The following is a 17,040-nucleotide window of genomic DNA, read 5'->3' as shown; positions in this document are numbered from 1 at the left end:
TTTTTATTTATTGCATTTTTTTAACCGAAATTTTTTATGTCTTCCTAAGCATAGTAGTAGTGCAACAAGTGACCCAAAAAAAAAAAAAAATACTTATTGTGGTGAGGAAGGCGAACAAAAATTAAAAATATCGATTTGTGGAGTTTTACAAACTTTTTCATGTATCTTTTTTTTTTTACTTTATAAGAATAACCAATGCCAAGAAAGTATAACAACTTTATTGTCAGCAATTTTTTTGATTTTGCAACCATTTTTGTGGAAAATCGGAACCATTTTTTCCAATTTTTAATGCAAAATTTCATATGAAATAACTAATTTTGTACATTAATATGTGTTATAGAGCTTAGTATATCATTTTTTAACGTTTAGTAGAAAAATCTTAAAAACTTTTTTGTTAGTCATAACTCTAAAATAAAGCATTTCCAGGACTATGCTTATATGCACTTCATTCATTATTTTGACGAGAGGCATATACCTGTAAAATGTGGCAGAAATATCCTAACAGAATCCGTACATTGTAACAAGAATGACAAGTTCTCCTATTCTGTGATTAAAAAAGGCGATATTTAATATTTACCTGGACGGGTTCGAGGAGATAAAAAAAAAATTGTTATATATATATATATTTTTTTTTTTTTTTTTTTTTCTTCTTTGAAGCCACATTGGACCTCTTTGTCAACCAATTTCCAGTGTACTTTGAAGAGTAAACTGTCTTAACTTTCCGGTTCTGCCAGTGCTTTTTACGATGATCTGATTTTTGTTTCCGCTATCTATAACCTCCACTGTGCACCTTTAGGTCTTTTTTTGAATAGAATCTGTGTGCCTTGAGAGTTATTTCTCTTACGTATTTTCCACTGGTTTTCTTTCCCAAATTCTTAAGTCCCAGTTATTACAGAATTCGGCCTTCAGGCATTCTTAAGGTGTGGAAAAAAAATGAGAAATCCTTCTCTTCTTCATAACGATGATAATCGGATCGATTTCTATGTTTGCGGTTTCCTTAGTGACAATTTGCTAGACTCCAAATTCTTCTGGTAATTTTTGTTTAAATAAATTTTGATGATTCTGCGTTCTGTTTCAACTAGTTATTTGAAAAATAGTTTCACAGGTGTACAGTGTCTCTGAGAGGACGACTGTTTTGCAGTGGCAAAATCTTGAAGGTATTGAAAGGCATTTTTTATTCTAGGTGTTTTTTTTTTTGCTGATGATATAGTAATTCTAGAGGAGGGATTTAGAAGAAACAATGAATGGCATGGATGAAGTCCTACGCAAGAACTACCGCATGAAAATAAACAAGAGCAAAACGAAAGTAATGAAATGTAGCAGAAATAACAAATATGGACTACTGAATGTGAAAATAGGGGGAGCAAAGATTATGGAGGTAGAAGAATTTTGTTATTTGGGAAGTAGAATTACTAAAGATGGACGAAGCCGGAGCGACATAAAATGCTGAATAGTACAGGCGCGAAACGAGGCTTCAATCAGACATATAATTTGTTTACATCAAAAATTAATTTAAATGTCAGGAAAAGATTTTTGAAAGTATATCTTTAGAGTGTCGCTTTATATTGAAGTGAAACTTGGACGATCGGAGCAGCTGAGAAGAAAAGATTAGGAGCTTTTGAAATGCGGTGCTATAGGAGAATGTTAAAAATCAGATGGGTGGATAAAGTGATAAATAAAGAGGTGTTGCGGCAAATAGATGAATAAAAGAAGCATTTGGAAAAATATAGCTAAAAGAAGAGATAGACTTATAGGCCACATATTAAGGCATCCTGGAATAGTCTCTTTAATATTGGAGGGACAGGTAGAAGGTAAAAATCGTGTAGGCAGGCAACGTTTGGAATATGTAAAACAAATTGTTAGGGATGTAGGATGTAGGGGGTATACCGAAATGAAATGACTAGCACTAGTTAGGGAATTTTGGAGAGCTGCATCAAACCAGTCAAATGACTGAAGACAAAAAAAAAAATTTAATTCATCAATATATAATAATGGTGTTATTAAACAAATCTTTTAATTTAAATTTAAATAAATTGATAGCAAAAATCTTTTAAATCCATTGGTAATTGATTAAATAGCACTAATTGATTAGTAATTGGATATTCTAACACCAAAGATTGTACTGCTTCCAAAGGTAAATGGTTTTGTTCTCTTTTTTGATAAAGGTCAATATTACATTATTTTTATAACGAAGATGATATATTCATAAATATTAATACATGGATATGCAGGTATTTTTAATTCATACAATATAGGTTTATATAATTCGAATATATAAGCTTAATAAACTATTAATGAATTGATATTTTTTTAATAATTTGATTACTCGTTGTAATTCTTACGAATATAAACCGAGTATTTATTATTAACAATGTATTAGATGTGATGGTGTAATAAAATTCTTAATATATTTATTTTAACGGTACATACCGTTGTAATCTGAATTAAGAACATGAAGTAACTGTTTTTTTTGCCATAATATTTCAAACAAATGGATATTATTGAAATTTGTTATATAACGAATATTATCATGTCAATATATATTTACTGGAACACTGTAATTTTTTTTTGCAAATAACTTTCATTATTAATTATAGAATTTTTTTTAAATGTCTTCAAGTCGTAAGTGTGATATTAAAGTTATTTCTATTAACAGCTACTCAGGAAATTGGTTAACATCGTGGCATAACAGATGTTATGACAGTTGTTCTGCAGCATTGAAGAACCCGGGTTCAAATGCAATTATGTATGTAGGTTAGTTTAATGTTAGATTTGAATTTCCAGGTTGTCGATGTATTTTTGTTGTTAAGATTCTAATGTCAGTATACGATATGTAATATACAAAGTAAAGTACACGTTCTTCGCATAGGTAAATAATATATATTTAAACTCCCTCCTTTTTTTATATTTATCAGCAGTAACAGAAGAAAATATTTAGCTTCTACAGCGCAATAATTAATTCTTTTGTGATCTTAAAATTTGATCCGTAAGCAGAATTTATAAATAAACATAAAGTTTTGTATTTTACGTAATGCTTAATATTTTCAATGAAGATAATTAGTTAAAGACACATCCCGAAATTTGTATTATTTTAAAAGAAATTTAATTTAAGCATCTGGACCAAATTTTCTATTCAACATTTTAGAAATATCCCTATAAATTAGAGAATAGATATTTTTGATGATTTTTTATTTATAGGACGGTTAAACAGAAACGAATTTTTTTAATGATATAGTTGAAGTTAATTTCAATGCCAGTAAAGTCAGTATGTTTGAATTGAGATGAATTAAAAGTAATATTTTAATAAATTAAAAATAAGCATTACAAAAATAAAAAGATGTATATTTTTTAATTGTTAGGTCTAATTAAAATTATTTTTAGGCAATGGTGGAGTAAAACATAAATATTTAATATTATTTTAATCGTTAGTTATAATTAAATGAAATAATTTTTTGAATAATGAAAGGGAGGAGGGTAACATCCCTTCATTTTGGGGGAAAATAATCCTGAGATCAGGTCTTTGACGAAATTTTTAAGTAATTAGAAAATAATTTTTAATTAGTGTTTTAATATTCCTTTTATTAGAACAATTTTGATCTCAGAATGGCTTTTATAAAAAAAAACCCCAAAAAAGTTTAAAAAATTAACTTAAAATATAATTATATATTTTTTTTAGAATTAAAAAAAAAAATTCCTTCTTTTTTTATAATTTATCAATGATAACACAAGAAATGTCATGTAGAATTTACTAGATCAGTATGATTACAACAAAAAAATGATAATTATGAATTTATAATTAGTGGTTGAATAGAAAAAAGAAATGTTACAAATTTAGTTATGAGGCTCAATGAACCGTGTAATTAGGTTTTTAATAATAATAATAATAATAATAATCCCTCTATTTTATATATTAAATAACATTATAAATAATTATATACATAACAGTATTCTACATATGTACATGTTGGACAGTTGGTGTAGTGGTTACCACAATGGGACTTCTAAACTATATAGTCCCGGGTTCTATTCCTAACATGAATCTAGTTTTTTTCCTTACGTATTATTACATCTATTTCATAGATGTATTTTCAAGCGTTTCGTTAAAACATTTATACGACTATATCTCAAATTTTGTTTGATCAAATAAAAAAAAAAATCATTTGATATTAAGAAATTAAATCCGTTAAGAGTTTCTTATATAAAATAAAAGTCAAATAAGTAAATTTTAATTTAAAAAAATTAATAAAATAAATTTAATTATAATTAAATAAAAAATAACATTAATAGCACAAAAAACCCGATGGAACTGGAATAATTTCGTTATTAATAAAATTAGTTAGAATATGTATTTAATTTTATTTGGTACTTACGATCAAGTCTAGATGGATTTGTGTAGACATATTTTGTTGTCTTACGTTTTATCCGTTGTAAAGAAATACTGAAAAATGAAACTGATCGTATAAGTTCCTACTATTGTTATCTGTTGAACAGTAGTAGACAATTACGCCTTTTCCATCGTCCAGTAGGTTGGCTTTCTCGTTTAGATCTTCTACAGTAACTGTAAACAACCAAATACGCAATATAATACTTTTATTAGCGTACGAACGCTCGTGTGAGTGTGTGGAGTTGTTTATAAATTGTCTAATTTATTAATTATATGACATTGAAATTAATATTTAAAAACATTAGTTTGTGGTTTTATTGGCTCAGTATAAAAATATAAATATCATGAAAACAAAATAAAAATATTATACGTTTATTAATATACGAATAAAAACCTTTAAATAATTTTAAAAAATACATTTTTAATTCACTTACAATTTAGCGTGGTAGCAGAATTAAAAAGATTATGAATTCCAAGGATCGTTCTAGATTGTTTATCAGGTTGGCTGTTTTTATGTAGGCTTAGAATAATAATTTAACTATCTTCCAAACTTAATGAAAATCCATTATATCGTTAAAGTCGGTTCTCTGACATAAAAAAAATTTTAAAACCAATTTTTTCCGCAAAAAAAGTTTTGATTTTTTTTTTTTTTAGGGGTTCTATAAAGTAATTTTTTTTTCTAATCGTGTCTACAATATTTAACACTTTTAAAACAATTCAACCGTTAAATGTAAATTTTAAAATCTATAATTTGAATTTCCTGGGCAAAGAGTGAAATAAACCATACTGAAATTCTATGAACCCAAATTAATGGTTAAACTTGATGGTTTTTGACCTGAAAAATTGAATAAAATAGGTTCCAGAACCAAATTCTTCAGTAGTTTTCATAATACTTACGTAAAAGAAAAATATTTGTTGTCTAAAAACATACGTTTGTAATACAAAAACTTTTTTAAATAACTAATAAACGCGTAGAATTTATCATCAAAAATTTTAGAGAATTTAATTCTAAGAAAATTGGTGTAAAATAGCCCAATAAAAATATTAAAGTTCAAGAATTTTATCACCCAAAATTCGATTGACTTAAAACTTTGGAATTTTAGATAACTTAATATGTACTTTCATTACCCTCCCCCTTTTTTAATTTTGTCCAAGGTTTCATAACATCAGTGCCCCTTATATTTATATATAATTTTTTGCTATTATCAAACTATATATATATAAACTATATATTGAACCAATCTGAAGACGTTAATAAAAATATTTTACAAACTTACGTCATCTGTAATCGTTTTAGTTTGTAGCATTTAACATACATACAACGATGATATACGATAGGGTTAAATTTTTCAAAAAAAAAAAAAAGTTGATTAATGCTTTGTTTAATACAGCAACTCTTTAAAAATTCTTTTATTACTTAAGCGTAATAGTATTTTACTGCGGTACACTAAAAGTGAAAATAAACTCAATTTATAAAAAAAGTTGACAATGTACGGGAACTTTCCGCTTTCGCCGATCCAGTCATACAATATTTTATACAGCTTTTTCATGGCAAAATCTTTCCCACTCACAAAACGAATTTAAAAAATAGATTAATATATTCACTGCCCCATATATAGAAATATTTGAGCAAATTTCCATGTTGAGTAGCTTCATTCTTTTATCATTTTTTGAAGCGTTTCGGAAACACTCCATTATCAAAACTTACTGTACTGGTACTTTTAACTTTCTGTTAATTTTTATATAGCGTTTAGTCAACGCCCATCCTTATATTTGCCGTCATGCCTTATCTGCCTTTCTTCTTGATTTATTAATAATTTTTAACCTCTGATTATAATAAAATTATGATAAATAATAATTAAATAATAATAAAAAAACAAAAAATATCAGAAGTTACTAATGAAATAAAATATTATGAACGTTTCATTAAAAAAAAAAAAAAAATTGTATGTAATTTAAAAGGAAGTCATGTGTTGTCCACATCAGATTTTTTAAATGCTAGTTTTTTAATGGTAATTTATGTAATCTATCTATTACGTATCTAAAAGCCGCTAATTTATGCTCCATTGGGTGATTCGAATAGTAAGCTCTGATATTATCTGCATAGGTTTATTTTCTGTTTATTTCAAAATCTAGATTATTATTATTTCTTTTTAATGTTAGATCTAAAAAATTAATAGTTTCGTTTTCTTTTTTTATCGTATATTGGATATTATGGTGGAATTTTTTAATTTCTTCCAGAATCTTTTATTTATTATTTATTTATTCTATAATAAACTTCTATAAAATAGTATTAGTCATAGCATTTCTCTATGGAGTAGAAACCTGATGTCTTATAAAGAACTGGAAAAAAGAATTCAGGCCGCAGAAATGAAATTTTTAAGAAATATTGCTGGTTACCATTTGTCGGATAAGAAGAAGAACACGGACATCAGAGATTAATTAAATATCTGTAACCTTAATGAGCCAATCAAAATGCACTGTCCAAATTTGACAAACCATGTTGAAAGAATGACAGAAGAGAGAACAACTAAGCTACTTTACGAATGTAAGCCAATAGAACGCAGAAATTTAGGACGTCCAAGGAATAGAAAGATCATCTTGTGTAAACGGGAGAAAACACTAAACATGACGAAGAATAAGATGATTTATTTATTTATATTTTTTTTAATTACTAATACAGTGTCATTCACATGCCTAATATATTCTAAAATTCTGTATTTTTTCATGATACCTGGTATTTTCTTCTTCCATATTTTTTCAGGAATACTTCGCTTAGTATCGCTGATAGTGGGTTACCCATGCCTAATCCATCCTTCGTTTTATATATTTTATTATTAAATTTAAATTGGTTTTGTTGAAGAGTTGTTTCTAAAGTTTTAATAACTTTTATTTTCAAGTTGTTATCTGTTTTTTTCTTATTTAGTTTCTTTTAATGGTGTAGATGGATATAAATTTTCTATGTAAAATGATAAAATTCTATAGTCTTATACTTTTTAATTTTTCTTTTCTTCGATTGAATTTGTTACTGTATATGTGTTTCTCAGTATTCTCATATCTTTTAATATATTTGCTTTTGCTAATTTATATACTGGTGCATTAGTGTAATTTATTGTAGGTTTTATCGGTAAATTCTCTTTGTGGATTTTGACTTGTGTTCTCATAACTGGTATACTCTGATTTATGTTAATATACTTGTAATCATTTTATTTAATTAGAATTTTTTACTTCTTTGTATGAAGAAAAGGAACTATTGTGATCATGAAAAATTTCGGTTTTCAACGGAAATATCCATTTTGATCATCCCTGAATCCATTTTGAATAGTTTTGGCGTGACGTCTGTACGTACGTATGTATCTCGCATAACTCAAAAAGAATTAGCTGTAGAAAGTTGAAATTTTGAATTTAGGACTGTTATAACATCTAGTTGTTCACCTTCCCTTTTGATTGCAATCGACTGGACCAAAAGTGTCCAAAAAAGCCCAAAATCCAAAAAACTTTGATTTTTTACTTTTTCTTAACTGCAGGTAATAAGCTCTCATTGAGAGCTTTTCAACTATATATACTTATTTTCATTGTTTTCAGATTTATAGTCATATGGAATTTTAATTAATGAAATATTTGGAACTTACAAGGGAAGGCACATCGGTTCGAATCAGACTTCATCTCCTTTTTCTTTTAAATTTAACTATATTGATTTATTAATATTATTAACCCGTAGTTGGAAAAAAAAAGTATAATAAATAATTATTCAATAATTACAAAAAAAATGAAAAATCAGAAGTTATTAATAAAATAAAATTTTACTTTTCATTTTAAATCAAAAATTTTTACAATCAGAGGTTAATAATTATTAATAGAACAATATATTTAAATTAAGAAATATATATATATATATTTATATGAAGTCGAATTCGTGTACATTGTGTGTGTACATGCTTACGGATGCGACACGTTCTCACTTACACCACATAACTATTTAAGCGAAGTGAAACAAAATTAAAGTACAAAATAAATGTGATGCAATGTGGTGTCCCCCACAATGCAGTTGTGTAACTGTCTACTTTATTAAAGAATTGGAAGATCGTATCTCACTTTTGAATAAAATAAATTTAAATGATGTGCAGCAAAAAATGTGTATATGTAATAGTGGTTCAAAGAAGTCATGTGATGTTCACATCAGATTTATTTGGTCTAAATTAACTAGTTTGACTTTAAAATGTAATTATATGGAAAACCCTGATTCCCCATCTTTAACATAATCACGGAATATAAAATGAAATGAATCCAGGTTCTTTAAATTGAATATTATTTAACCTGTTAATGTTAGATTGGTTTATTAAAAATTTTGTTTTTCTGTTAAAAAAAAAAAACAAAAAAAAACCAGCATTTTACACGTGAAACACACTGTTATATATATCTTTATATTTATTGTGTTGTTTAAATTTTTACGCTTTTTTTTTATTAATCCTTATATAATTGTTAACGTTCCAAAATTGTTAACCTTCAAATAATCTTTAAATAAATATATTTTTTTAAATATTAAGAAACACTTTCTGAGGATTATAAAAAAATTAATTTTAAATTAGATGATCCAAATGTCATACCGTTTGATTTAAATTATAATAAAATAAATATTCTTTTAATATTATAATTTATTGATACAATTATGCTTAATTAAAAAAATAAAATAAAATTAGATGGAGAAGTAAATTCATTAAAAAAATATGAAAAATTAATTTTTATAAGTATTAATTTATGCTACCATTAAGACAGAGTGACCGGCTTGAAAGAACAGATGTGATGTTAACTTTGATGTATGAAAAAAAAACGCTCCAACGTTAAATATATAAAAGTCTACTGTATACCATGTCGCAGATTACAAATAAAAAGAAAGTCTAACAGTATATTTTCTTTTTATGATGTTTTGAAAATTTGATAATTTTTTTAATGTCTGTCGAATTTTTTTCTTGTTTATAATTATTTAACAACAATTTTTTTTAAAGTAATTTCTTTCGAAAATAGAATTTTTTTCACCTTGACCTTCGTTATACTTTAGCACGGTTTGTAATAACACAGTATAATTTATATTTACTTAAATGATAATTGTTACGTTTAAATAGGGATATAAAATATGAATTTTATGTTTAAAATAATTTTGTTTTATTTTTAAAAAATAAAAATAAATTTTAGTTATAAGATTATGCTGATCCTCTGGTATTAATTTAGACGTAATCAGATTTAATCCTAGACTTAATATAAAAATAATAGGCTGCCGTACTGAAATATATAATACTTTCCTTTAGGAAAATTTATTTAGCAGCGTATTATTTTATATTTTATTTTTAGCTACGTATTCTGAAAATAATCTCTAAGTCGGTAGATTATTATTTAATCCTGAATATTATTAATAAATTAATATTTTTAAACTATCTTGTATATTTTCCATGAATTTTTTTATTATTTAACTCATCTTGTAACGTGGAAGTTTGTAATGTGGGAATATTTTTAGCGTGTGATATTAACAAACACGGCCAGGATTTAAATTCGAAATTTACCCAACGTAAATAAGTGGACATGCTCAGTTCACTGAGATCATAAATTTTTATTTCATAATTAATTAAATTTACTAAACTAATAAGTATTATAAATTTCAGTTTTAAAGTTGTGATTTTTATATTGCTAAGAAGAAAGAAAAAAGTAAATCTTAAATTTAATTTTTTAAATAGTTTATTAAAAGAAAAAATAATTATAGATTAATATTTATTAAAAATAAAAAATTAAAAGAGTGATAATAATAATTAACCAATCTTTATACAGTAAAATCTACTTAATCGCGAGGGTTAGAGACCGTAGAAATGCCACAAATACAGAAAACCGCGAATGTAGAACGGAACTAATTTTCATTTAAGGAAGAATGGTTAGGTTCTATGTAAAATAAAAAAAAAATCATGCGTCCTTACTTAGTGCGATGTTATTGATGAAATACAGACGGCAACACTAATTATAAGCACTGGTTTAGTACAGTATGTAGGTACACCACACAAAACATATTTAATAAAATACAATAAATTCCCTTATTTACTCGTAACCACTTACCGAACTGTTTGATTTAAAACTCACTACGGTATGTACTGTATTAGAAAACGGCATTACATATTCAAATCGTACTCGGTAATTGCCTTAAAAAGTTAAGAAAACAGAACTACATTACTATGTACACTAAAACTAAAATTACTGCAAAGAAAACTTTCAAAACTAGCCCACAGTATTTTTAATTTTTTACAAAAATTTTTAATTTTTCCTTGCCTCGCTCTTGCTTTTAAATCCGTGTGAAGTTCTGTGTATTCCTGCATGACATCTTCAATTGTGCGCTTAAAGATTATTCTTGAATTCAAAGATGGATCAGTATCTATAAAAAACTTGATAAGATGAAGGTTTAACGCCTTCGGTAAGCGTTTTGACATTTAACTGTTTTCCAGGGATCGTATCTTCTATCTCTTCACGTTCATACGCTACCTACGCAATTAAATTTTTTAAAATTTTTATTTTTTAATGCTACTACATAATGTAATGTACGCGAAAACGGAAAATTTTAGCCACTAATATAGAAAAGACATCGCAAATTACTGCATTGCGAATAACGAAATCGCGAATACGAGAAGCGCGAATAAGAAGATTTCACTAGTATAGTTTTAGATATTGCAACGGACGTTTGGTACTCCAAATCCGTTTAATTTGAACTTGTTAATCTGAAAAAGGTAAACGACTTATAATTTCCAGAAATTTTAATTACCAGAATTTTTCGAGAACTTCTTTTATTTAAGCAAAAGTTTAAGTAAATGTAAGCAAAAACCTTTAATTCTGATTACAAAAATTAAACCAAAATAAAATAGATTGTGTTCTAAAGATTATTATCGAATTTATAAATTTAATGTAAACCCGTTAATAGCAGAAACCAAAATTACATAATTTAAAACAAAAATTCTTTTGAAAACCTTAGTAATTACTTATACTATAATTTACGATTTTCTCGATGAACGTCCAATTTGAGAATCTTTGAAAGAATTTTGTTAACTTTCATTATTCACAAAAATGGCGGAATGTTAGTGTCTTGGCCTTTCATTCGGAGTCCCGGGTTTGAATCCCGGTCAAGTATAGCATTTTTCATACGCTACAGAATTCCATTTCCATATCCAACGCACAACCTTCAAGCTTATATGGTGATACCAACAACTCAAAAAAAAAAAAAAATGTTATAAAACAGTTCCAAATTAGATGAAATTTTAAAATGCTGAAGCGAAACTTACTAAAAATAAGTAAAAGACAAAAATACATAATTAATTGAAATGCAGAACAGGAATCTAAAATAAAATCGGACAATTAAATCATTAGCAGACTAAAAAAAGGATTATATGAAATATTGACGATGATTATGAAAATGATTTTACTAAATAGTCAAAATCAGGAATAACACATGAGAATAAGAGTTTAGAAACTTCAGCATATTATTCATAAAGTAAGCAGCTAAGAACAATAAATACTTCATTTCATTAGTTCCAAAATACTGGGTGATTGAAAAAGGACTTCACAAATTTAAAAGCATATAAAAACTTATTGAGATAACTTACAGATTCGGATTGAGGTCTCAATTCATAGAAAAACAAATCCAATTTGTTACACAACATTCACTTTGGTCCAATTTGGCTTTCATTTGTATGCGACATGCATTCCACCTGAAGTCGACTTCATTCCAGACTGTTGCCAGCAAGTCGGGCGTTACCTCTGCAGTTGTGGCGTTAATTCGAAGTCTTAGCTAACAAGATCGATAGTAAAAGGTGGCACATAAACCCGATCTTTAATGAAACCGCACAAGAAAAAATCTAGCGGGGTCAAATCTGGGGTGCAAGGTGTCCATTAAACTTTGCATTGGACTTTTACAACCAATCCACCGACCTGGGAATCGAGTATCAAGAAAATCACAGATTTCTAGATGGTAGTGAGGTGATACTCCATCTTGCTGATGTTAATGGCATTCATCATCGTTGTCATCATTACCTAATTGAAGAATTACAGAATGTTGAGGCACGTTAAAACAAATGGTATCATTACGATTGCCTCTTGAAGAAGAACGAGCCGTACAAGCTTTGTTTGTTTAGGGCACAAAAAACATTGAACCTAGGGCTATCACGGATGTGGTGCAAAGTTTAATGAGTGTTTTTGCCACCCAATATTCGGCAGTTATAGGTGTTTACCTTGCTGCTGATGTGAAACGTTGACTCATCCTAACAATTACAGTGTCTAAAATGTCCTTTGTTTTCAATTTTATTCATCATTTCCAAACAAAACAAACAGCAACTGAGCAACTTTGTCGTTATCTGTAATGTGTTGAACTACGGTTAATTTGTATGGCTTCAAGAGCAATAGTTTACTTAATACGCGCCAAATGTGGAATGCCAGTTTCACGTGACCCAGAGTTGATTTCTTCGGACTACGTGCAAAGCTTTCTCTGAGCTGTTCCACAGCATCTTCAGGGACATGTAGGCGTCCTGGTGCTTTTTATATTTAACTGAACAACCTGTTTTTACGAAGGTTCGATACAAAGAGTAAATTATACGCCTACTTGGAGGCTCCCTACTGCAAATTTTGTTAGACTTCTTTTTCCATTTGATGAACCGCGGGACTTAAATATGTCATTTTATTCTTTTTTACGGTGACTTTACGAATCGCGCCGCTAGAGAGCAGTACTTGATAATACAAAAACTTGATAATGTACTTGAAATAATAAAATTTTAAAGAAAATATACTACAGCATGTTTTAGTAGTAAATGCTATTATGTAAATGAAAGTACTGAAGATGAAACAATTTTTTCAATTTCCATCATTTCTTTTAAAAAAATAATAAAAGTATTAGTTTACAAGAGATTATAATAGTTTTATTAAAAAAGGAACATATAAAATAAAAATAAATTCGATTGGTAAAATCGAATTTAACGATAAAAATCAAGGGATACTCTTACAAAGTAATAAGTGCAATATTACATCACGGGTTTTCGATTCGTAAAGGTTATACTAGTTTTATTAAAAAGGAAAAATGTGGTATGAAGTGAATGATATGACTATCAAAAAAAGAAATTGGCCGTGAAATTCATTTGTTTTCTTGTAAGGCAATAAATTTTAATAATAAATTCATAAAATAACAACCATAAAAAGAGTAATCTAAGAAAACGCAGTGATATTCAAACAAATTACAATGAAATTGTAAACCATACGATAAGAGTCTCGCAGATATTTCTTCAACCCACCGGGTTGGTCTAGTGGTGAACGCATCTTCCCAAATGAACTGATTTGGAAGTCGAGAGTTCCAGCGTTCAAGTCCTAGTAAAGTCAGTTATTTTAACACGGATTTGAATATTAGATCGTGGATACCGGTGTTCTTTGGTGTTTGGATTTCAATTAACCACACATCTCAGGAATGGTCGAACTGAGACTGTACAAGACTACACTTCATTTACTTTTATATATATCATCTTCATTCATCCTCTGAAGTATTATCTGAAAGGTAGTTACCGGAAGCTAAACAGTAAAAAGAAAGAAGATATCATTTCTTCCGCACAAAAAAAAAACAAAAAAAAAACAATTTGTCTAATATAAATAAACCTGTGTTTAACAAAACGATACTGATATCAAAAAAGGTAAGACACTACATTTCTATTATCAAAATAAGTTATTAATTTAGAATTTTATTTAAAAAAAAAAATACATTTTAAATATTTGTTGTAGACAAAAGATATACAATAATAGATAATAAACAAATGTTTAAGCGTTCTATATAATAAGCAAAAACAAATAAAAAAAAAAAAATGGTTACAAAACTCTTACCGGCCCGATTTCATTTATATGTAACACATATCACATTACAGGAAAAATACTATTCTTATGATTATTTGTTGTTTAGTAAATGAAATCGAGCCGGCAATAGTTTTGTAGGAAATTTTTCTTTTTTTTGCTTATTATATGGAACGCTTAAACATTGTTTATTATCTATTGTCTATTACTTATAATTAACATGTATTTTTTCTTTATAGAAAATTCCAAATTATAACAGATTTTGATAATAGAAATGTAGTGTAACCTTTTTGATATCAGTATAGTTTTGTTAAAAACCGTTTTATTTATATTACAAAATTTTTGTTTTTTGAGCGGAAGAAATGATATCTGTGAGTCTCTTACCGTGCGGTTTACAATTTCATTTAATTTTTTGGATTTATTTATAATAATAAAAAATTACATAGGATTTTTTTTGTTATCTTTAGTTAATTAATCATACTTTTTTTGTCTCAGTTTTTTGTTCATTTCTCATTAACTTAAATTCCTTTTCGTTGTTTCATCATTTCAATGTTAAAATTTGAATGTATGAAATAAATTAAGAATTTATTAAGGTAATATTGGTATCAAATACATGCCAGTTTAACTCATTAAGATAATATGAAATGACGGGTCATGTTTATCGTGAGTAAAATGAATAATTTATCTTGTATTCTATTTCATATACAAATTAACCAAACACGCTTTTACATATATATACTTAAAGGTACATTACATATGTGTTTAACTTTTTCTGTGTTTGGTTATGTCAAGGTCTTTATTTAATCGTGATAAATGAATTCGTTTGGTATGCTATCATAACATATTATTTTAAACGTATAAAGATATGTATCTGTAAAACATCTTAAACTAATTCCTTTTAACGGGTTTAATTTTTATTAATATACTCTTCATATATTTTATTTAACATCATTTAGAATTTATACCTTTCGTTTACTGTTCACGATATAAAAAAGAGTAATTACCGATAATTTGGTGTATTACGTTATCCAATTTAATTTTACGGGGTTGTAAAATATTTAAATGACAAAATTATTTCAATTATTCCTTTTTTATTACTTGCTCACGTATAATTTATTGCTTCATAGTAAATATTTTTCTGTTGACTAATACAAGAAGTAATAGATCCTGGGGTTGTTTCTCTAGTAAACATCATTCAGAAAAAGAACCAAAAGAGGTATAAATTCGAACGTTTAACGCATAGATTGATATCTAATTATGAAGGATTCATTGCTTTCCTCCACAGAAAAAAATAGAACGTATGCATTTAGCTATATTTTCTTTAAATATGTAGAAAGTATACTTTTAAACCTTAAGTGGACTACACATATGTGGCCTTTTTTTCTCTCCCCTGAGCCATAAACAAAGCTAAGTATAACTCAGCCCAGGGGAATGTCCTTTAACGGACCTTCCCACCCACCAGCTGTAGATACGACTAGGCAGGTGACCCGCCGACTGGATCTTTTTTATTGTGTCAGCCTGTAATCCTCAGAAAGGAGACTCCGGATCCAGCAAGCTGCAACCTTTATCCCCACGCCGAAAGTCAGGTCTCGGTCTTGTCTGTGCCTTATGCCTCAAACGAGGGGTCCCCAAGAAAATTCCTCACCGAAACTCTGGTCTTAATTCCCCCCTAATGGGTGACGGATTCTGAAGATCTTCATCACTACAGGTAACTAACTGTCATAGCGTTACACGTCATGTACGAAGTCCCCAACTGATCATCGGAGCTGGCACACCAAGGCATATCAATTCTCACAGCTCAGGCTGTCCAACGTCCCCCGCTAGAATCACCTTCTCTGCTCCTCATCATCCTTAGCTCGAAGCATCGTTTGAGAAAGAAGGCTGAACGCACTCCAACGAGCTGCGGAAGCAATTATGTGAGTCAATAAGGAGACCTTATGTGAGTCAGCAATTATGTGACCTTTACGAGAGTTTGAATGGTCTATCGCCCTTCTAAAAACCGAATTGATTCCTGTGTAGTCGGGGGCCGGCGTTAATTTCATGAACAAGCCGCATGGCCACCATACGCTCAACGGCCTTACCCATGTTGTTTAGAAGGCATAGTGGCCGGTAGGTGTTAATCCACTAACGCTCGGCCACACATATGGGTCCTGGGATGTCAAACTTCGTTCGTTCGAACCAAATTATCTTTTCTTTCGTCGTGTATGAATTCTAACGATGAGAGTTCGTGAACTAACCTTTCATGTTAACCATACTTTGCCACGATCCTGTCACTGCTGTCCTCTTGGACGATGTATTTAACAATATTAGACAACACAACTATCATGAATCCATCTTTTTTCACGTATTTTACCGAAGCATATCGGCAATATCTCAGTGTTTGTAGAAACTTAAAAGTGATTAACTACAAGAACAAGACAAGTCGCGGGTGAGATATTAAACTTTATTTTACTCACAACTCGTGAAAAAATTTCAAATTTGAATTTAAATTTCTTGAAGGCTAGGATTTAAACACTGAAAAACGTTATCATAGAGAATCAAGAAAGGTAATGGAGTCCATTGAATCTGGTCTGTACGGAAAGCTATGTAAACTTAAATTGTGGTAACTTCATATCAGACCATATTTTAGAAAAAATCAACGTTTCTTGGACAAAATTGTCGTTTTTTATTTTGTTCTGCGCGCGCGCGTGTAGGTGAAGTATTACACGAGCACGTTTCGCCGATCAATGTTCGGCGAGCAGTAGAGCCCATTTATACATGACTGTTATTGTAAATTTTGTAAGTACATTCTGATCCTTTTTTTAAAA

At 28.5% G+C, this 17,040-nt stretch overlaps 1 protein-coding gene across 1 annotated transcript in view; it reads right to left on the bottom strand.

Annotated features, from left to right (window-relative positions):
* LOC142331727 (uncharacterized) overlaps window positions 1-17,040 on the bottom strand; it is a 34,038-nt gene that overhangs the window by 5,808 nt on the left and 11,190 nt on the right. Inside the window, exon 2 of the mRNA XM_075377779.1 lies at window positions 4,371-4,558. Coding sequence (XP_075233894.1) covers window positions 4,371-4,400 — 30 coding nt within the window. The 5' untranslated portion in view covers window positions 4,401-4,558. The remainder of the gene's footprint in view (window positions 1-4,370; window positions 4,559-17,040) is intronic.

Source organism: Lycorma delicatula, chromosome 10, assembly GCF_047948215.1.
Source record: "Lycorma delicatula isolate Av1 chromosome 10, ASM4794821v1, whole genome shotgun sequence".
Lineage (NCBI taxonomy): Eukaryota > Metazoa > Arthropoda > Insecta > Hemiptera > Fulgoridae > Lycorma > Lycorma delicatula.
Note: the sequence above shows the minus strand (reverse complement) of the source record. Positions and strands in the feature narration are given on the sequence as shown.